Source organism: Homalodisca vitripennis, chromosome 3 (genome assembly GCF_021130785.1).
Source record: "Homalodisca vitripennis isolate AUS2020 chromosome 3, UT_GWSS_2.1, whole genome shotgun sequence".
NCBI classification, from domain to species: domain Eukaryota; kingdom Metazoa; phylum Arthropoda; class Insecta; order Hemiptera; family Cicadellidae; genus Homalodisca; species Homalodisca vitripennis.
The window spans coordinates 118598699-118621552 of NC_060209.1; the positions used below are offsets into that span (position 1 = coordinate 118598699).

The 22854-nt window shown below is 32.1% G+C and overlaps 1 protein-coding gene across 1 annotated transcript; it reads left to right on the forward strand.

Annotated features, from left to right (window-relative positions):
• Positions 1–780: 780 nt before the first annotated feature.
• Positions 781–21687, forward strand: LOC124357406 (probable dolichyl pyrophosphate Glc1Man9GlcNAc2 alpha-1,3-glucosyltransferase). Its single transcript, XM_046809173.1, has 8 exons — positions 781–971; positions 4020–4292; positions 6672–6864; positions 8827–9081; positions 13208–13313; positions 15828–15961; positions 16057–16196; positions 16662–21687. The coding sequence occupies exons 1-8, from the start codon at positions 913–915 to the stop codon at positions 17080–17082; spliced, it is 1581 nt and encodes a 526-aa protein (XP_046665129.1). The 5' UTR covers positions 781–912; the 3' UTR covers positions 17083–21687.
• The last annotated feature ends 1167 nt before the right edge of the window (positions 21688–22854 follow it).

Genomic DNA, 22854 nt, shown 5'->3' on the forward strand with positions numbered 1-22854 from the left:
ATATAGGGAGGTTATATACATTAAAATAACCACAAGTTCTCTCTCAGGATTTGATCATATCTGGCTTTATGCTTGGCATGCCGCAAAGCCTGTACCTATAATTTATCCCTATGAGTTACTGTACATGGTGTCCCGCTCAGATTGGGTCTAGAAGTGAATGAATTGCTCAGACTTGTAATGCATTTACCCATGGAGTTACCACAAACGTAATCGTTGTGTATTTGCTATCGTAATGCTTTTGTATTGGCAATATGTCCACTTAATCTGTTACGAGAAATAATAGAACACTCCCAATATAGAACAGACTATTGATACCCGTGTGGCGCATGTGTAAGTCGTACCCTTCATTATAATTATATAAGAATTCTTATAATCAAATATGAATGCATGTATTGAATATAATGTTACATACTTCTTAATCCACAGTTTTAGAGTAGGTAAGGTCGCAATAAAGTAGTTGTAAATAACAATGTAATACAAATACAAGAAGAATGAACGTACTCTTTGTTATTAATGCACTGAGCTGAAACGTGGCATGTGTTTAAAGAAATGTAGCTCGTACCACCTATTCTTATCAAGTTGTTTCCTGAGAAGCAATGAACTAGGAAAGGCAGATATGATCTTTCTCATTATATTGTCAATAAGTTATTATGTAGTTACAATAAACTCGATTTTATTATATTTATATGTTCTTAAGCTCTTAGGAGTAAAAGCCAAAAGCACATATCTTTCACTTTTGAAGTGTTGGCTATCTTGGATCTTTGTTCTTGCATAAAAATAAACAAATTTTACACGTGTCTGTTGTGTCATTCAAAATCGTTCAAGACTTTGTTTACAGTTTTCCTTGGCGGAACAACGTTAATTTCAGCTATAGTCTGCATAATGTGAATTCGTTTTTATTCTACATTTAAAATGTTTTGGACAATCGTTGCAGTTGTGTCATGTATTAAATTACTCCTCTTACCGTCTTAGTAAGTATTGAATAGGTTAATCAATAGGTAATGTCGACAAGATTCATGGAGGCTAAAGATTTGGTTTAGATAAATATCAGTTAAATGGTGCTAAACCTTGTACTTCTTGGTAATAATAAATGAAATTGCATAAATGTGGATTCATTCATGAATCTTATTATAACTGTTAACAGTAACTTTCATTAACTATAATGAAACATTTACACTGTAGGAAACAGGTCAAGTTAGTGTTTTCTTTTAGTTTATTTGTTCTAGAATATATATTTTCTTTTCACCATTGTGTTACAGTCCAAATTGTTCTTATACCAATAATTAAGTTATTGTAGAACGTTATAGTACATACATTTAGTCATAACTCATGGTTCTTTGAGCTGTTGCCTAGACCTATGTTGATATGGTTTGTAATAACAATCCTAACATTTTTTGACATGAATATTTTTTAATGGTAGATTATACCCTGACTTAGGGTTTGAAACTATTATTTTGAGGTAAAATGGCGTAGTTTATGAAATTTATGAATAAAATTAATACCACAACATAACCTCAAATCCACAATTAACTATCTCACGTCTCCTGGGCGTATTAAATATTTGTTGTAATTAGTTATACTGATTGCTATCAGAGGGGTTAATGGCTACGTAGGGTTAATAGCTAATACAAATATCACCATTATTAACGTATTCTGCTCATCCTTCTGAACAAAAATATATATGGTTTTAGAGGGTGGAAATGACTTTGTTTTTTACTAATTGAAATATAAATGTAAAGTTGTGTTTATATTTGTGTACTTTGCTTTTAGTTACCTATCTATTATTTTCAGTGTTATCTGCTCCCAATACTTTATCAGAGTGTTCTTTAGTCAGAACAGTTTAGTCACCATCTACCGTACCATGCAGTCTCTTCACAGTGGTGCTTATTACTTAATCGCGGCGCTTTAACTCTAATACAGTTAATTAGTTTGAAAGATTTTTACTAGTTTGATGGCGGATTACTTGAGCAGTTAAAATATTAGGAAATTAATTTATTCCTTTTTAATTGGTCATCATGTTTTCTCAGAGCGATATTATAAGTTAATTGCATAAATGTGTTATTTTTAAATCAAGAAAAACTATTTTTATGTAATCAGAAGTTACCAAATGGTATGTAAGTACATAATACGTATGGTTACATTAGTTTTGCTTATTTATTTAATCTATGTTTGTTTTTTTTTACACTATTTATGGGATTGTTAATAGTTTGATTCAATTTGTATGCACAGTTTTTAAATGTATTTTTATTCACACTGGAAATAAGATTTGCAAATAACAAATATAGAATTTTAGAACATACAAAGTGAAACTACTTTTCTTGCAAGATAGGAGGAAGTTATGGTTAAGTGAATTTACAATATTTATGTTTTAGAAGATGTGTTTCCTATAAAGCAGTAATGGCTGGAGGCATTCGTGATCAGACCATATAGAATACTAATAGGCACTACCTTGAGGGATTTTTTTTTTTGTACATCGCCATCACCGCAGGGCTGCACCGGTGCCTTAGCCTACACTGATGGCTGGAGGCACATGTGTTAGGCTGATATGAACTTTTATTCTTAGAATGTCTAAATTAACAAAAACGTCTTTTATTTGGGTCAAATTCCCCTGATTTCAGTATTATTGATATTTTATGTATCCAAAGATGGAGTAATGGCTGATGTCAGCAGCAACCAATTGAAGACTTACAACTCTTGACTTACAATCATAACAAGAGCAGGTGATGCCCATATAACAATGACATATTGCTCCGCACGAGAAAAGTAGTTCCACTTTTAATGTTCGATAACTTCATTATTAGTCATTTCCACCCGTTGAAACCTTGTATTGTTTTATTCAGGAGGACGATAGCAATAGGTTGATAACGTAAAACTCGTATTTTGCCGCTCAGGCTGTTAACTTCACAATTACCTATTGATCAAAATTTTTTAAATTAAATGGGTAGATTAACTCACTCTAAACTACCAGTGTATTTGTAAAAACGGTTTCAACGAACCATGAAACAATTCAAGACTACAGGAATACAGCAAATAAACATGAACATGCAACAGGTCCTTATATGTCATAGAGTTCAGTTGAAACATTGCAGTCATTCTTTTCTGGCTGATCACAACAGGTTAAAGCTATGTCTTATTAAAAGTTGGCCACTTGATAAGGATGTAAATATTTTGTAAACAGTACAGGTTAAAGCATGTTAAGAGGTTAAGAGGGAGGCTACCGTAATAAAATTTACCACTATTTCAAATTTATAGGACTCTGAATAGGATTATGAATCTGTATAAATGTTAAAAGTCTGTGGCAAGATTTGATTTCAGTACACTCTTGAATTGTAGTATCCTCCCTAGCTCACTGACAATGACAAAATCGTAGAGTAAAAAACATTTGTAAGCAAACTGATAACAGCCATTTAGCATTTTAACATGTGATATAGTAATACATATAAGGTTATTTTGTTTGATTAGTCAGTAAGACTTTTGTTATGTTTTGTCGGATCCTTTAATACTCCATTGTATCGGTTTATTTGTATACAGACGATAAAGTTTGATGGTGGCACTTGTCCCTCCATGGAATTTGGTTGATCGTCTTTTAAGTCTATTCAGTAGGCTGCTAAATTTCTCTTTTGCCTGATTATAGGACATCTTAAGAAAAAATAGTCTTTAGACTTGACATTTTGTATGTGACCTCAATGAGGGTTATTACGCGACACACGGTGTGAAGTTTTCCTACCTTGTGGTTGACTGTAAGCTAATACATGAAAATGTAGCAACAAAACTGGTTCATTCTGATGAATGAATAATTTATATTACATTATTGTATCCATGTATAATAGTTTATACTAAAAAAAGGAAGTAATTATTTGTTAATCCATGTAAGTAAATTAGTTCTCAGTTTTTACCAAGAACATTTCACCTTTAGTTGAGTATACTGATAGGCCTATTTGTTTTGGACAAATTAAAATAGTTTACTTATTCACATTGATAATGAAGTTTGCTATTAATATTAAATTGAACTGTTATAGCCGATCAACGGACTTTGAGGTACATCGGAACTGGCTAGCAATAACACACAGTCTCCCAATACAGAGGTGGTACTATGAAGACACTTCAGAATGGACCCTGGACTATCCGCCACTCTTCGCTTGGTTTGAGTATTTGCTGTCCCAGGTGGCCGTGTTCTTTGATCCTAAAATGCTGGAAGTTCAAAATTTGAACTACGCCTCATATGAGACAGTACTTTTCCAGAAGTTATCTGTAATTTTTGCTGATTTGGTTTTTGCAATAGGAATTAAAGAGTAAGTATTACAGCAAATACAATTTTATACTTAGACCATAAATTCCTTTCGAAATTGAAAAATTAGAGGATCTTAACTATTAATAAAATTAACCCGTAATAGTCTAGTGGTGTCATTTGGGCGCATCAGTACGTACAGTATTTACATTCTCACTGTGGTCATTTCATTACCTAGGCTAATAGAAGTTAATATTTAATACTACATTTTTTAAGCATAGTACTTACTGATTTACTTAATTTTCTGGCTTATTTTGCTTGAAATCAATATTAATGTAAACAAACAAGTTCAAAATTAACTGACCATGTAATTTGTCATTGAATGTAACCCATGTCTGTTTCTTACATTTCAGACACAATGACATTCAAATTTTTTATTTAAAAAACAGCTACTTACTGATGACATTACATTGTGTTAAGTTCATATCTTAAAATAAAAAAAATTACCTTTATTATGATTTTATAACCTTTACTATCCTACTAAACTATATTATGTGCAGTATTATTTCAACAAATTCACAAATGTCCTTGCTTTTTAAAACAACCTATATTTTAACAATTTTAAATTAAGTCAGCAATAAAAATAAAAATTTGGCACATAATTTTCAAAACTTAGTGTTATATTACATTGAGATAATCAGAATAAAACTTTTAACAAATAAGTTGGGTTAACCAGGCATTTATAGGTAGGATCAAATACTGCAATGTGCAACAAAATTACAGTATGTTGCAATAAGTTAGTCTCCTAATAATAAAGTGATTATCAGCTCTTTTAACTATAGCCATTTTTGGACAAAATGTATGAGTATTGCAAAAAATTCATAGCTCGTCTTTTTATTAAGTTATCAAGCAGGGTGGCCACCTAACCGGGAAACCGGGAATGAGCAAGGAATCTTCCTGAGAACCGGGAAAATAAAAAAAAAATGTTTCTGTCTCCAAGAACGTATAAAATGAAGACATAAAATCATGTCGTGGATCATGAAATTGTGAATGAAGATCGCCTTCACTAGTGTAGTGGAGTATATTTTGGTTAGTTATACTCCTGTGCTGCAGCAACCCCCTCCCCTCAAAGAAAAAGATACCCATAACAATACATTGGTCAATTTAAAATCGGTTGACAGATCGTCCCAGACTTCAGCAATAAACAAGCGGTACGCATTAAACGGTAGAGTGGTAGTGACCGCAATGCAAATAAGATTTTTGCAGTTAAGTATTCAGTCGTCATGTGAGGTCTCTGGGCGAAGTTGTCCAACTCTTATTGTTGAGTGAAATTAGTATTTTGACAAGACATGTATTAGATAGATAGCACAGGTCCAATATTTACAGTGTTCGCCCTATAAACAGGCTTAATAATTCGGTTTGTTGAATAATATATTATGTTTGACGGTTTAATAAAAGTTACAAACCCGGGTTTTTTAGTACACCAGAATTTCAGTTGGATTTTTACCAGGTCTGATAAGATACCTTTTGGAGAAGAAAATAGTTGGTAAACTATAACAAGTAACGCCAAAAAGTTTGAGTCCAATATGTTGCATAGTAATGACAGAATGAGCTGAGGGCTAAGCGGCAGGAGAACCATTTATTGTCTAGAATAGGCGGCGGATAAGCGGCATCGTGTGGTACAGCTCTGCCGCTCACGTCGGTCATGAGACCGCAGACCTCTAACCCACAATGCTAGACTGCAGTCTACCCCACGGTAGTGCTGTGTTGGTATTTATTGTTATTTTTGTTTTTTCCGTATTGGATACACATATTTTCCAAACATCACAGAAAGGAAAGTTATTATGTACACACAATGTTATTTTGACACATCGAAAGACACCGAGATAAAAACTAAGGAACTTAAAATAGGTGATAGCGATAAATCGTCACCAAATTTCTTGCATATCGCAAGCGACGAAATTTACTGGAGCACCACGGCTTTGTGGCATTTCTTCCAAATACAGCTGGTGACAGTTTATCGTTGTATTCGGCGCAAGGGTTAAACACAGTATTACAGTTGTTTATTTGGTTGTTTGAAAATAGACTATAGAATTGGAAATTTTCAACCAGGAAAAAACTGGGAATTTGAAAAGAGATTTTGAGTGGCCACCCTATTAAGCTAATTATTTTTTATTTGCGTATTAAATGTCATTTACAGAAATATTTAAAACAAAATAATATACTGACCAATTTTTATACGATGTATATGATTTTTGGACTCACGGTAACAGGATGACAATTTTTGTTACACATCTAGACCTTTTAAGTTTAACACTTATGTTCAATATATCTGAAATATAATGTTAATTATAATTAGTTCAATTCTCTACTTGATATATTATATTAAGTATGAGAGTTTAAAGTGTTTGACTCACGATTTATATAAAATGTTGATCTGCAGATGCTGCCATTACCTGAGTGGGAGTGGGGTGCGTAAGAGTAGCAGATGGGGGTTACGCTGGGGCTCTCCTGCAGCTATCCTCCAACTATTGCTGCTTGGAAATGCTGGTCTCATCATCGTCGATCACATTCATTTTCAGTACAATGGCTTTCTGTTTGGTGTGTTACTGCTCTCTATCGCCAGGGTATTGCAGGTGAGTAAGTTAACTAATGTAGGCTGCATTGTAAAAATAGATACATAAACTTAATTTTGAATTAAAACCAGAAGAATATTTATACTCTCATTATACAATTGAAATTAATAAATAACGTCAAGCATATAAAAAAAAACAGACAGTTGTTTATTTGTTATATAGACACATAACACAATATATAAAAAATGTGTGTCAAATGTATGATTGCGTCAGTTAGCACTCATAGATGAATGTCAGCTGTTTTGAGACTTACACTTGTCGTTTGATTATTTTTCGATGGTTTGTTGTCAACATCTAAAAAGGTAAGCTTCATATTGCTATTATAGATACCTCAAGATAATTCTTTAACAAAAACACAATAAGGAGCATTGGTCTTGATTTGATAATAGTGAATGAAGTTACCATTGTTTACAATAATAAAGGGTGAAGGTGACACTAATTGTGGAGTATTATTTGATTAAATTTAAATTCATTTTGGTGTATCCATGTGTTTCTTTTGAGACAAAACAAAGTATTTTTTGTTTTGTTTAGGAAATTGTATTCATGTGTGTCTTTAAATGGACACTATAAAAAGTTTCCAAAAGTTCTGCAATGTCAGATCATGATGAACGATCTGGCACATGATTTGAGGTTGTAAAAGTACCGATCTGAAATGCCCTTGACCATCAGTGTGGGCTTCGGCTGTGTCTTCAGCACCAGCCCACAACTCTGGCAAAAAAAGTAAACCATCCTCAAGATAGTACCTAAATTCAAGCTCAGATCATGTGAGAGCTCATAAATGTTGACTTTAACTGTTAATATTTATAATACGTACGTATATATATATATATAGTCTAATAAAAAATATTAGGTAGGGACTGAGGCACCCTTCGCCCCAACATCCCTTCCTTTTGGGAGAAAGAAAACAAGAACCGATCATCTGAAGGATATGTAATTTTCACAATAAGCCAATTAAAGTCTTTTCTTTCTAATAATATAGTTATTTTAGGCCCCAGGTGGGAAAACTGTTACAAAAATAGTGGCCTCCGGATAATACCATAATACAGAAACTAGTTTAGATGGCACACAAGTTTTATCTACTTAAAGTACATTAAATGTCCTCTTCAATAAGGTCTAAAGTTTTGACCTAATTATTGTTTGTACATAACAATTTTGAAAAGTTCTATAATTTTGTATGGTATTTTAAAAATTTTGTATGGAATAACATTTATGGTTTCTTTTTAGTGGATTCCTCCTCCCCCCATCCCCCAGTTTATTAGAAACAAAACAAAAAATGTTTTTATGAATAATTTATCAAATAAAAAAAACAATAGCAATTTTACTAAACCTTTACTAAACTGGATGAGGGATAGTGGAGATTTTCAATTTTCAAGGAAGAGAGGCTAGCTCTGTATCATCCTCTACCAATCAAAACGGACAGAGAGTGGTACTCTCTCGGGTTTGGGCATGTTAGCACCAAGAGAGCCTTACTCACTCAACAGTTATCATACAAAGTAAACTAGATCTATCAATCAATTCTTTTACCACACTGTCTTTACATTTGTTGTGAATGATATACCATACCTAGACATTTATTTTGTTACTCCGATGTAAGTGGCACATCAGTTTTTGCTGTACTTAGTGTTTGTTGTACTAGCAGGTATGTCAGCCAGAAGTGAACCATCCTAGGTATTCATTTGCAACACGTGCCTGAGGTTTCCTTGTAATTTGATGTCTTCAATATGGGATGGTTCTATTTCCAATTAGTCAGTGTCTGTAAGTGCCTTGTTGCCAAAGGACTGGTTTTTGTTCCAGCAATTAAAAGAAAATCTTGGGTTTCCATAGAATTTCAGGATGATGGCCACAAACACATTAATAGTGTGTTAGAATTACTTAAGTAGCTTATTTACAGTTATATAATTACTGTGGTTCTATAACCGTTTTATTGTGGCAATTGAACGTTAAAGGATGGTCATATTACAGGGCCGGTGTCTGGAAGGAGCATTTTGGTTTGCAGTGCTACTTAACTTGAAGCACATCTTTGTGTACATTGCTCCTGCATATGCAGTATATTTGCTGCGGAACTACTGTTTTGACCGTACCAAAGAGGCACATGCCACTGAGCCTCTCAAGCTGAGTTCATTCTCCTTTGTACGGTTTTTCAAGCTGGCAGCTGTGGTGACGGCTGTCTTTCTCTTGTCTTTTGGACCATTCATCATCATGGGGCAGTTGGGTCAAGTAAGTAATTTGTTATTGTGTGCTAGACACTCTTGTACTTAATTACTCTGCTTGAGCCGTTATAGTCCTTGTATATGAATAGTATTATTGAGCTGTTCCACTCCTGATGAATCCTATTTTCAAGTACAGTCAGTTTGCAAAATTTGGAGACTTTGTTTATATATCGGGTAAAATATATTTAAATTAATTTATTTAAAATTAGATTTTAACACGTTGACACAACAGACACCTATTGTAGCGATGGCATCATGAAAGTGGTTCAGGTTAAATCTAGTATAGATCTGCAGATGTTAAACAACGTCTAAAAAATATATTAATTTTATCAAAAATACTTTTTTAATAGTTTTAAAATGCTGCTCAAACAGTATTTTATTGATTATATATTGAGAATTTTAAAAGTGGTTTTGATTGGCCACATTCTGTAAACCATGCATGTGTAATTAATTAAACAAGAAATGGTTAGTTTTTATATTATACTTATTTTGGTTAAATTATATATTCATATAATTTTTTCTTCCTAAATATCTCTTAACCCGGGATCAGTCCCACTGTTAGGTTGAATCTAAAAATTTTGTTATTGTTAAAATATAATTTCTATGTATAGCCTTGGGACCGATCATGTGTGACTTTCTGAGAGTATGATTAACTTCTATTTTAATATATTTTTTATTTAAATTTAATTCTTTTGGTGTTTTGTGTTGTTTGTTGACTCAAAGTTTTCTTTTACATTTTACTGTGAAACTATTACTTACAATTTATTTATGAGAATATGATTAACAATCAAGACATTTTGTTGTGGTTAGAAGAAATGGAAGATGAAAATTATAATCTTTTCCAAGACGTGACATCAGATCAATCCAATGCTCATAGTGAACATTTTAGTGATCACAAAATGAAGAATAAGATGTGGGAACAGATGCAGAAAATGTGGTAACAGAGGAAGATTTACATCCTGTCCCTGTGGTCTCAAATAACACTTATATTTATCAGTATACTGTAGGAAAAATAATATTTTGCTAAGTGGGATAAACATGTGCCAAAAATTACTAAAACTTCCTAGCAAAACATAGTTACACAAATACCAGGAGTAAAAAGTGCTGCCAAACAATGTGAAACTGTGGCCGACACCTGAAGCTATATTTTTCTGATGGAATTATATCTGAATTGGTATATTACATAAATCAGGGTCTAAATATTATGGTAAGAAAATATTCTCGAGGACATAGAGACTGTAATTCTACTGATTTTGAAGAAGTTTCAGCATTCCTAGACCTGCTTTACTTGTTGGTTACTAAAAAGCTCGACATTTAAACAATGATGAATTGTGGTGTAAAGATGGAAGTGCTCCAGATATCTTTGTTGCATCATCAAAAGTTAATTTATATACATGGAAATGTTATAATAATTCAAATATATTTAAATCAAGGGTAAGAGATGTATGTTAGATTGAACCTATCACAGGACGTATAGTGGTTTATTTAATGCGCGACCTACTGCGGTTTAAATATTTTACAATAAATATTTGTATTTAATTACATCTTAAAAGTCATTCTTGTTTTATTGGTTGCCAATCTATTACTAAGTTTATAATCTATAAATGTAGATCTCTGTGAGAGTATAATTTGTAGGCTATCTTTGTGATTTTCACATACTTTGATCTTGGATAAACTGACTCGTTATGGTATTACAGGAATTTAACCATCATATCTTAGCTGTAGGAAACAGATGGTTGTTCAAGGTGATGATAAGTCTAACTTTAATAAAATTAAAAATGGAGTGCCTCAAAGCTCAGTACTTGGCCCATTTCTTTTTACTATAGCAGTCAATGACTTTTCCTGTAATATTCCATGTAAATCTGTCCTTTATGCTGACGACACCACAATTTTACATAGTAATAATGTTATTGAAAAACTTTTATTAGAACAAGATGCAATGTTAAAATGGCTGTTAAGTGGTTTCAAGCTAACTTTTTAGTAGTAAATGAAAATAAAACTGAAAAAATTTGTTTTACAATGAATAATATGTTTGAAAATTTTAAAAGTGTTAAACTGCTTGGTATTTATTTAGATAGTAAGTTAAATATTGGGATTGCCATGTACAAAATGTTTGTAAAAAGTTAGCTTGAGTTGTATTTTTACTTCGTAAGCTTAAGCTCTGTGTTAGTAATGAAATGCTCTTTATATATTACTATGCTTTTTTTCACACACATTTGATATATGGTGTCAATTTATGGGGTAACAGTAGAGTATCTAATAAAGCTTTTATATGGCAGAAGAAAGCTCTTAGAATAATTAAAGGAATACCAGACAGAGAGACGTGTTCGCCAATTTTTAAAGAATTTCACATTATGACATTGCCTGGTATATATATTTTTTATTGTCTCATGAAAGTTAAAGAAAATTTAAATGAATATCAAATCAGAGGAAATACTCATGATTATAATACAAGAAGCTTATATAAGCTTGACTTACCACCAATTAGACTAGAAAAAAACTAAGACAGCCTTATTTCTTGACTACAGCAAGGCTTTTGACTGTCTGGGACATGACCTAATCTTAAAAAAGCTGGAAAATCTGGGAGTAAGAGGCATAGAGAACAAATGGTTCTCCAGCTACCTCCGAGGAAGGTCACAACTTGTGGAGGTACAGCATACTGAATCTTGCATCACCAGATCGTACACATCAACTCCAAAACCACTGGCACGAGGTGTGCCTCAAGGATCGGTACTTGGCCCAGTTCTTTTTATTCTTCTAACTAATGACTTCCCTACTTTCATCGCCAGCTCCAGTACTGACTGCATAATGTATGCAGACGACACTACCCTTCTTATAAAAAATGACACAGCAGATGAACTATCCCTTAACTCCTTGACTTCTCTCCAACAAGCCATCAAATACAGTGCACTGAATGATCTGGCAATAAATCCTAATAAAACAACGCAAGTGCATTTCAGTAGGAAAAAGGAAATACCAACAAATATTCCAGACATATCAGTAGTTGATAAAACACAATTTCTGGGCCTAACTCTCGATAGTACACTTTCATGGAGTCATCATGTGAGCACCATTTCCAATAAAATATGTGCAGGCATATACGTTATGAGGCGACTCAAATCAGTGGGTACTCAGGGATCCGTCAAAGCTGCTTATTACGCACTGGTAGAGTCCTACATTAGATATGGTCTTATCATCTGGGGCAGCTCTACTGAAAACCTGAAAAGGATACTCACCCTTCAAAAAAAGGCAATTAGATCCCTTGCCAATCTTGAATCTCGACAAAGCTGCAGGGAAGCGTATCCAAATTTAGGCATTCTAACTGTACCAGCCTTGTATGTATACAAAACAATTCTACATGTTGACAGACTCAATTTTGACACTTACAACAATTTCCATGACTACAACACACGACATGCCTCCAGATATGTTCTACCCCGCCATCGAACAGCCCTCTTTGAAAGAAAACCGTCCTACATAGGACGAAAACTCAGAAATCAACTACCAGAAGACTTCCAATTGCTAACTGGAAACGCACTGAAGAAAGCACTTCAAGAATTCCTTGTCAAGACTCCACTCTACACCCTGGAGGAGTTCCTGGATTCAACAAACACCTAATGACTTTTCCTATTACATTATACTATGTTTGACTATATTACTGTACTTAATGTTCATGTAATAAAGAAATATTGATTGATTGATTGATTGAAGAAAAGTCATATTTATATGGAAATAAAACTTTTTAATAAATTGCCAGAAGGAGCTTGGTTAGTTAGTACTGATAGGTTTAAGTCTGTAATTAATAGCTGGTTAAAAGAAAAAGCATTTTAATGTGTCAATGAATACTTTGCCTGTGATACTAGTGATATAAGTTTTTAGACACATTTCATTCTTTTGTTGTTTTTATTCTCTTGTTATTGTTATTTGTAATGTTCTTGTTGTTAATTATTTATTAATTTATTATCCTTGTTAAATCTTCTATTTTGTTAATATTTTAAACTTTAGAGTGGTTGTACAAAATAACTGTAATTATTACTGATAAGTATTTTGACGAAGTCAATTGCATAAGTGTACTGTGTTTAAAGACTAATAAAGATCTTGATTCTTTGTTTGAAGCTAGTAATGTTTTACAGGTATTATCCCGATTATTTCCATTCAAACGAGGACTTAGCCATGCTTATTGGGCTCCCAACTTCTGGGCTCTTTACAATATGGCAGACAAACTTCTCACAATTGCAGGTATAGTATTGTACATCAATAGTTAAAGATATTTGAAGCATGATTATTATTTTTTTAAGTCTAGGTCAGAGAATATTAGAATTTTGAAAGTGCACCAAAATAAGGGTTTTATATCAGGTTTAGTATTGTACAAAAACATAACATTTAATACTCCTCAAAATACTAACCATAAATTATGTTTTAGTTTTTATACAAATGTGATTTTTCTTTAAATAGCATTATAATAGTTCAGTGAGTATTAGTTTACTAAATGAAATAAAATGTATAAAAGTCACCAATTTGTATATAAATCGTATGTAGAATGTGGTATTTCTTGGTTGCATGTTTTATTGTTATTTGTCTAGACAGAATTTTGTCCTTTTGTGTTCTTGTTTTAAAAGTAATGAGATCAGATTTTAAAGTACAGCCATTTAATTCCTTTGTTTATTAAAATTACAATATAATAACCAAACTATAAAACAAAACAAAACCATAGGTTTTGCGGTTTTAAAATGGTTTGGCAGTTGATAAATTTGATTTCTGTCTGTGTCTGTTGGGAGTTGCACTACAGTGCAGGATAGTGTCCGCTGTGGGACATGGGTGATAAAGCCTTCCACACTCATTTATTTGAATAAATTGTGTTTTAACCAAAATACTATAATATATGCCTCCAAGCCTGGTCTTATTCACAATATTAAACCTGCTTATCACTGATAAAAATGTCAGTTTAAGATTTGTAAAAATTTTTTTGTATAGATAAAAAGAGTAAATTTTTCCTTTAAAAAACTTTCATACGCCTCTGCATGAAGCGGTTTCTAAAAATTAAAAAAAAAAAAAAAAACTGGAAATCTTAAAAATAATATTAATTCGTAAGAAATATGATAGTTAAACTATAGCTAGTTACTGACCGTTAGCTTTACATCCACCATATTCAAAGTTATTTGAGAGAAGTGTTTGCATATAAATAACTTCATATTCAGAAAAATATAATTTTTTGATGATATTGAACATGGCTGGCTATAGGATTGTAAGGTTGGTAATAAGCGCTGTTATATCATTTATAGAATCTATTACTGAGTCAGTAGATAAAGGTGAATATACTATTGGGATATTTATGTAAAGCCTTTGATAGTGTAAACATTTTGTATTAATTCAAAAATTAAGAAAATCTTAGGTCGTCAAAAATTCCCTAAGTTGGTTTCAACCAATTTACCTAAAAGAAAAAAATATGTAGAAATAAACCATGTCATACCATGTAATTTCAATTAATCATAAAATATTCTTCAAGCCTGCAATCTGTAAAGTTTGATCTACCACAAAGTTCAATATTAAACCCTATACTTTTCTTATACTATTTAAAAGTTCTTTATAGTATATTAACACACAAGCCAAGTGCGCAAAATAATGTGCCACTTTGCAGATGATTTGAATTTTAAAATATCATATAAAATTAAAAAAGATGAATCATTTTTAAAATCCTTGATATTAAATAGGCAAAATCTACCTTCATACAATTCAAAAGAAAACCAAAATAAAAATTCTACAAACTCTGTAATAGTATTTAATTAACACGTTATTGTAAGAAAAAAAAAGATATGTTTTCTTAGTCTTACAATATACCAAAATTTAAGTTGGGATTTGCATATTTATTGCTCTGCAATTGTATGTTATAAAATTTTATTTATTGTGTAAGTCAGAAATGTTAATTTTTCTGTAGTCTAAGCTATGTCATATAATAATAATGTTTTTTTTTTATTTACTACATCTGTATAAAGCATCTGATTTTGAATAAGCGTTAATATGTAGATGTTGTTGTTTAAATACATTGTGTTGAATTACATGAAAAACATAAAACCAATATTTAATACTTTTTATTGTTTTGTGAGGCCTTTCGATATCAAGGATATCTTCTTCAGACACATCACAAAAGTAAATTGTTTTGTTTTTCTATAATATATAGAATAATATTAGAATTGATAATTGTAGATAAACCATTTCCAAAAAAACATTGGGTGATTTGAGTTCGTGCAGGGTGGAGTAAACTCCCCCCAACTAACTGGGGGGGGGGGTAGTTGCCCTTCTGCAACTATGATGCAACCGTGCTCTTCCAGTCTCCTCACCACTCGCCCGCTCGCTCTATCCCCTGACCTGGCCACTGCCACTGCATGGCTAACTTCACACCAAAATGCGACAAACTATTCATACAGCTGATAAACAAGACAAGGAGATGCTCGTTTCACTCCCCACCACTGCATGTTACTCTCCCTCCACTGGAGAGGGACCCGTGCTGTGTGTGGCTGCTCAGATATTTGCTTCTGCACAAATTTTTTGCGAGTGATTTATCTATAGTATTACGACACTATTCAAAACTGTACAATTGTACATTATATGAATGAAGAATGTTTGATTTGATTTGATCATCTTTCAACAGAGCTGACTAAGAGGCAAGTCAGTATCAATGTTACTGTGATGTTTCATTTTATGTTCGAAGATCATGTGCATGTTATTTTATTATGTGTATTATGGCTGTCATAGGCAGAGCTGGAGGGCTGAAGATTTCAACTTCAAAGGGCAGTATGACTGGAGGCCTGGTACAGGAGTATCAACATTCAGTTTTACCCTCTGTCGCTCCTTCGACTACATTTGTGTTGACTCTACTCTCTATTGTGGTGAGTTGAAAAGACATTCATTTTACTAAATTTTTGTTGTTGAATCCATAATGAATGAAAACTGAATTGGAATAACAATTTTATATCAATTGCAGCCCTGTTTGGTGAAGCTATGGCGTTGTCCAGGCAATCCTCTCCACTTTGTCCGCTGTCTGGTGCTATGTGCTCTCTCCGCCTTCATGTTTGGTTGGCATGTCCATGAGAAGGCTATCCTCATTGTTATAATTCCACTGACGTGAGTAATGTGAAATAATACAAAATGTATGAAGATGCTTAGGTTTTAATCCTGAATAATTTAACTCATTGCCTTTTTTTTTTGTGTATATCTTTGAGAGATTTTATATTAGGTATCATATTACATTTGTAGGTTTACTAATTTTTTATGTTTCCAATGTCTACTTTGAGTGAAAATTTGCAACTGTATTTCTCTTCACTCTAGCATTTATTAATTTATTCTAATTAAATTAAATTTTATATTCCTGAAAATACCTAAGTAATCGACTAGTTTTTAAGATACAACTTCAAACAAATATTTATTGACGTAAAGGGATACAAAATAATTTGTTTTGGGTTCAGAATTGAGTGCTAGTGCCAGTAACCCAGGTATACAGGATGTCCTGCTGTCCATGGTTGGCCACTTGGAGAATAGTATTAAAGTATGGCTTTTCCTGTTACATTATCCATGGCTAATGTGTTACAGGCTGTTGGCAGTAGTGTGGCGCAGGGAAGCCCAGACCTACCTTCTGCTGTGTACGGTTGGCCACTTTTCTCTCTTCCCACTGCTCTTCACACCCATGGAGAACTGTATTAAAGTCTGCCTGTTTCTGTTGCACTGCATCTACGCCTTCCAGAAGCTTTCCTCATTGTTTGACATCACAGACAGTAGACATTCTCTCCCTCTCCTCTCCCTGCCAGAGTCTCTCTATGTGTTCAGTCTAAGTGTTCTGAGTCTGTTCGAGTATGTTGTCTTTCCACTGTCAAGTTTGAGTAAGAGCTATCCATTCCTGCCATTGATGCTGATTTCTGTCCATTGTGCTGTTGGTGTGTTGTACTGTTGGTTACAATACTACTGGCACTTTGTCACTATGGACAAGGCCAGCCGCAAGCGTAAAGCTTATTGATTTAGTGTAATAGATGTATAATTTGTGATATTTCACCTTGTACAAGGTATGACCAAATATAGATGTAAGTAATATCCTGACAGACCTTTTGGTTAATGTTTTATTTTTGTATGTTGTTAATTGTATGTTGAACTTTTGAAGTTTGTTCACAAGATGTAGTAGACAGGTCCAAAAGAAAATATTTTTATTTAATACTTCTTGAATAGTGGATGGAAATTGGAACATAAGAACACTTTAATAAAAATGATATAACATTCAACTGAATTGAAAATAAATGTATCAAGTTATCCATAACATTGATATGTTATCATGCTAATTTATTTTATATGTATGGTTTTAAATATATGGTTTCCTTAAAGACACTTTTTGTTAATCTCAGAGGTAAGGTTTAAAAAAATGAAACTATAGGAGACACCCTCCTAACTGTCCATTTTTTTTGACAGACTCACTTTTTTTAACTGTTGTTGTTGATAAAAACAGGATTTAACAACGACGTCTTATATGTATTTGTCGCAGTATATCTATTTAGCATTACTCAAGTAGTGTTGGAGCTTCCATTGTAATTCAATTAATTTTATGGCTCGTCTGTTCTTAAACCTGACTCCCGGCCCTAAAGTGTCTCATTGGGGTGTCTATTGTGTACCTCTTAAAAATACATGAGATAAAACGTAAATCTTTAAAAACTCATTTTCTTGTCTATATTATCAATTTATGTTTAGGAAAATAAAACCAAGTTTAGAATGGTAGTAAATATATTTTGATATTGACTAACTTAGTACAAATTAAAACAATAATGCTGCCGTAGTATTATGTCTAGAGTACTGTTTGATCATTAGCTTTTTAAGTCTCTATATTCCAGAATTTCAATAAACTACTGACTGTTAATACTACATTGGAAAACCAGAATGTTTTTACTAGATTTAAATGAATAATAGTGCTATTGATTTGTAATTTGAAGAAACTACTTTTGATTATATTTTGTACATAATTGTTATTGTATTTATTTTATTTCTGGGGCAGAATCATCAGTTATAAAATTGTTGTATAGCTTATCAAATAATTCTACACATTTCATATAACATTTATTGATTTTTTCTATGTATAATGTAGACTGATCTTATCCTTCATTGTGATAAGATTATCTTTCAACTTTGGACATTTAATTGAAGAAAAGATTTTAAGCTTAAAGCATTATTTATTAGCTCTCCCAATTTTTAGAACTGTGATTGTTAAAATGCAACATTACAGCCAAGGTGGTGATTCTGTTTTGGAGAATATATGAAGAAAAGACTTGGAATCACATGGAAATAGATTGCATTTGTTGTATTTATTTTACATTTTCCCATCTAGAATATATTGTGATAAAATTTGGGGATTGTGAAAAAGTGGAAATATCAATATTTTTAGTACAAAAAGATGTTGAGTTCCTAAAATAATATTGTCTATTTATGTGTTTTTGCAAATTGCATGAGACAGTGGTTAGTAATGATTTTCTACTCATTCTATATAAATTTTAAGTTTAAACAGTGTTTTTACTTCATCACACATACTATTCAACTTATTTATTTATTTTTCAATTTTGTCATAAAACTGAGACTTTTATATAGTATAATTTTGTTCACAATGTGCAGTAGAACAATATAAAAATATACTAAGTACCTATCTTTATTGGTATTCCATGCACTGGTCAACTTGTGTAAAATTGCAAAAGGCATTGTTAAGCAATTTTTCATTTAATGCCTATATTCAATGACTGTAATGGACCTCAAGCAAACCCATTATAAACCAAATATTCTATATTTAGTTGTGATTACAAGGTCCTTTGTTGTACAGGTCAAACCAACAAGAAATTTAGATGGAAACGAGCGTTGAGTCAACACATTGAACTTCTCTAGTGTAAAATCACAGCTATAATACAATTGGTCTCTTCAATATATAATCAATTGATCATACTGATTGGTTATGATTTTGATAGAAAATTCATCCTGATTACTACTACAGAAAATATAATTGTATAAAACAAGAATTAACAAATAAATATATGTTGGTTTTAGTAAACTGGTGTTTATTACGGTCCAATCAGGACTCTAACACTATGGGTGCACGTTATTTTAGTGTAATCAGGCCATTTAACAACATATGGATGATTTTTTCTAAAATTTTAAAGAGATGAGTACTTAATATTTACAAAGTATTAAATGTTGTTTTGTAGTTTTGGAAAAAAAAAAATTTTTCTTATTGCACAGTATTTTTTTTATGAGAGGAGTGATGAATTATGTAATTAAGTCTCAACTTTAACCCCCTCTAGAGTAAATAATTTTCCCAGAAACCAAAGCGTTTAATATGACCTCAACTCACAATGAAATTATGAGACTAGTTTTGCAACACCGAGACATTTTTTTCTAGATATTGGTGGCTGAGCATTAGAGTTAAGCTTATCACTACAAGGGACTGGAAAAATTTTGTTTGTCAATACAATATTTCAAAAACAATCTAACCTTGAAATTTTGCATGAGTTTTCATTTCTATACGGACAACCTCGAGTTCAATGATGGTGCGTGTCCCTCATTCATCATAGGTTGGCTACATTTCTCTTCTGTCTATCTGCAGATTATCTTGAGGATAAAATGAGCTATAGAGTTGAAATATTGCATGCAACTTCAGCGAAGCCTGTTATGTGTGACATGTGGTCTGGCTTACTCCTACCTTAATATAAAACAGAAAAACCAGTATTTCTGCAAAAATTACATTTTTTATTTCAGAATTTTAAAACAATTTCAAGGAAATAATGCCAAAATTAAGCAAAAACATTCCTACTGTTCAAGAGAAGTGTGCCCAAACAGCCTGTTTGTGCCCAAAAGAGGCAATATCTATACAGGAAGACATTCTGTTTCTTAATCACAACCTTACTGAAATAATTTTTTGCTATATTTATAGTGCAATTACGAATTATTGACATAAGGCTTTGGATAGAAGCTACACCAAGGCAGCAGTTTAGGATCTGGAAACAGCTAATACGTACTCCACAGTTTACTACCATTTCATTTTCCTCTCCAATTTTTATCCATTTTCCTATTTGGTTATGCTACTGATGTTTAAAAAAATATAGAAAGAAATTAAAGGGTCTGATACTCAATGTTTATTTTAATGTAAGTTTTTAATATACTTTGTAATATTGTATAGATATAAGGAGTGACACTAAGAGAGCCCCTAGCCACTCCAACACATCCTCCATACTAAACTATAAGTATTGACCAGCCCTTTTTACCCCCAACGTCTTGACATCTGCAGTTCACATAGGTTTTTGCTGTATCCAGTATAGATTCTACGGATAGATATAAACCAGCAAGTAGTGAAGCTTCCTGGGTTTCTAGTACTATAAATCCTGAAAGCGCTAAGAAAATTTTGTCTAAGTTGAGTTTGCATACATTTAGAGTATTTTTTTTAAGCTGTTCGTTGTTGCTAAAGTTAAATTTATTTAATTTTCTTTACAACATGAAATGACAAAAAGTTTTAGTTCATGTAATATGTTTAATGCTATTGCTAGGACACATATGTTTTGGCTGTAAACTAAATTATTTTGTAAATTAATACTAATTCCATAAATATAATGTAACAGTATAAAATAAAATGTTACAAATTCAGTTTAATGTATGATTGTCTTCAAATAACGTAAACAAAAACAGTTGTTTTCACCATATTTATCTTGTATCCGTATGTCATGTACTAGTCACTCTAAGAAACAATTAATTGGTTAATTATTTACTATCTTGGTAACATATTCCGGTTTGCTTTCCAGCACCTATAAATGAGTAACTTCGTGTAAGCCTACACATGCACTGTACTTTTATTGTAATTTAAATAATGAATTAAAATAAGAAATATCCGGGATCTGGAGGTTATAGAATACCTACCAGAAGAAAGGAAATGGAATTTGGAAAATATTATTTCTGAGGTATAGGAGAGTTTTCTACACAAACCAAAAGTGCTAACTTTTTCAGAGAAGTATGGGAACTTCTCAAATCAAACACTGAGTCTATAATATGTTAAATAGACTAATAAGATTACTATTATATGTTGGCACATATAAAATTTGTTTTTAAACACCATTAACCATTATACCTAAACTTGCATAAACATAACATCAAGTAATAAACATTAAAACAAATCTGGAACAGTTGAACTAAGCATTTCTGTTTGGTCATCTAGTCATTGTTTATTAACCGTACGAAGAAAAAATTAGATACAAGTGACTTAAGATGTTAGTGGGGAAACTAATTATTAATTAAACTAAAACATCTAAGTACACAATTAAAAGATTTCTTAAACATATTTTGAATGCTAACTTTTTGGTATTGCCAGTACATGAGGATCTTGATCACCGATGTATCCACAAATTCAAGGATAAACGTATTGTTACAGGTAATATTGATATTGTATGTACCTTTTTACCTGTCCCATTAGTTATAAAGTTTATAAATGAAAATGTTATTATTGTATGTATTAGTTAGTTTGGAGTTAATTTGTAAAAGCCCATGGATGTTAACTAAAGTAGTCTTGTTTTAAAGACTAAGTTTGTTTGAAATAAATAAATTGATTTCTGCATTTTGTATGATTGTTTTATCCTGAATGTGAGGTCTTAACCTATTCAGGTAAAAATACACACGCTAGTGATGTGATCTTAGTCTGGAACTGATTGCTAAGACTATGATCCACATTTGAACTTTTGTTATTTAATGTATTTTGCTGAATTACTGCTAGATAATATTCAGATGTTCTTTCTAGGTATTTAGATGCTTACAAGACAAATAATTTCATATGTTTCACTTTTGTTTTTATAGTCTAACAATTTTTTTACATTCCATGTAATGATGAAACAGGAAAATTTATATGATTCTGAAGTAGGATAACAGGTTTTCAGTCATTGCCATCACACAAAAACAAATCTATCCTTTTCATCAGGTGTCAAAAGAACGTCAAGGGCGTATAAAAAAGATTTGAATTTAAAAAATTGTGTGGAAAGCAGTGGGAAACAGCTAGTATTTAATAATGTAGAAATTCAATATATTTCTTTACATTGTGTTAGGAACATATTTAATTGCTCCATAATTTCGTTCTACTATACACAGTTTTTTGCCCATTCAACTAACACAGTATTATTAACCCATATTGACAGGTGCTTCACTCTTCATGTTTTTAGTGAGAGAGAGCGGGGTATGCATTGAACAATGAGAACTATCCCTCTAAATACCAATTCAAAAATAACCTGACACAAATCAGTTTTTCAAACCTTTTTTAACATTGTACCTGCTCTACGGTACAATGTTCCACACATTACACAGGCTGCCACATTCTTGGGTTCTCTTTTAAATGTAAGTACTTTTAAAATTTCCTTTTACTTTTAAACAACACATTTTATTTTGTCCTCTTGTGTGATTAGTGTCAAGTGTATGTTTCCAACAGCTCAATTCTTGGAACAGATTTCCATGGCTGTATTAAGTGCTCTCCCATTGTGCCTTTAACCAACTCTCAGTATCTCTATCTACTACTTTTGGCAAGCTGTGATTGGTCCTCCACATACAACATAAGATACTTTCACCTCAAGTTACCTTTACTTTAATTCCCATTTTTATTCTTAAATTAAATTCCATAACACTGAAAAATTAATAGATAACCAGGTTAAAAAAGCCTAAACCACTTAGAAACCTTACAAAACTCACTATTGTGAGGGTGTAATAAACTTGATTAAGATGTAATAAAAATAAAGGCAAA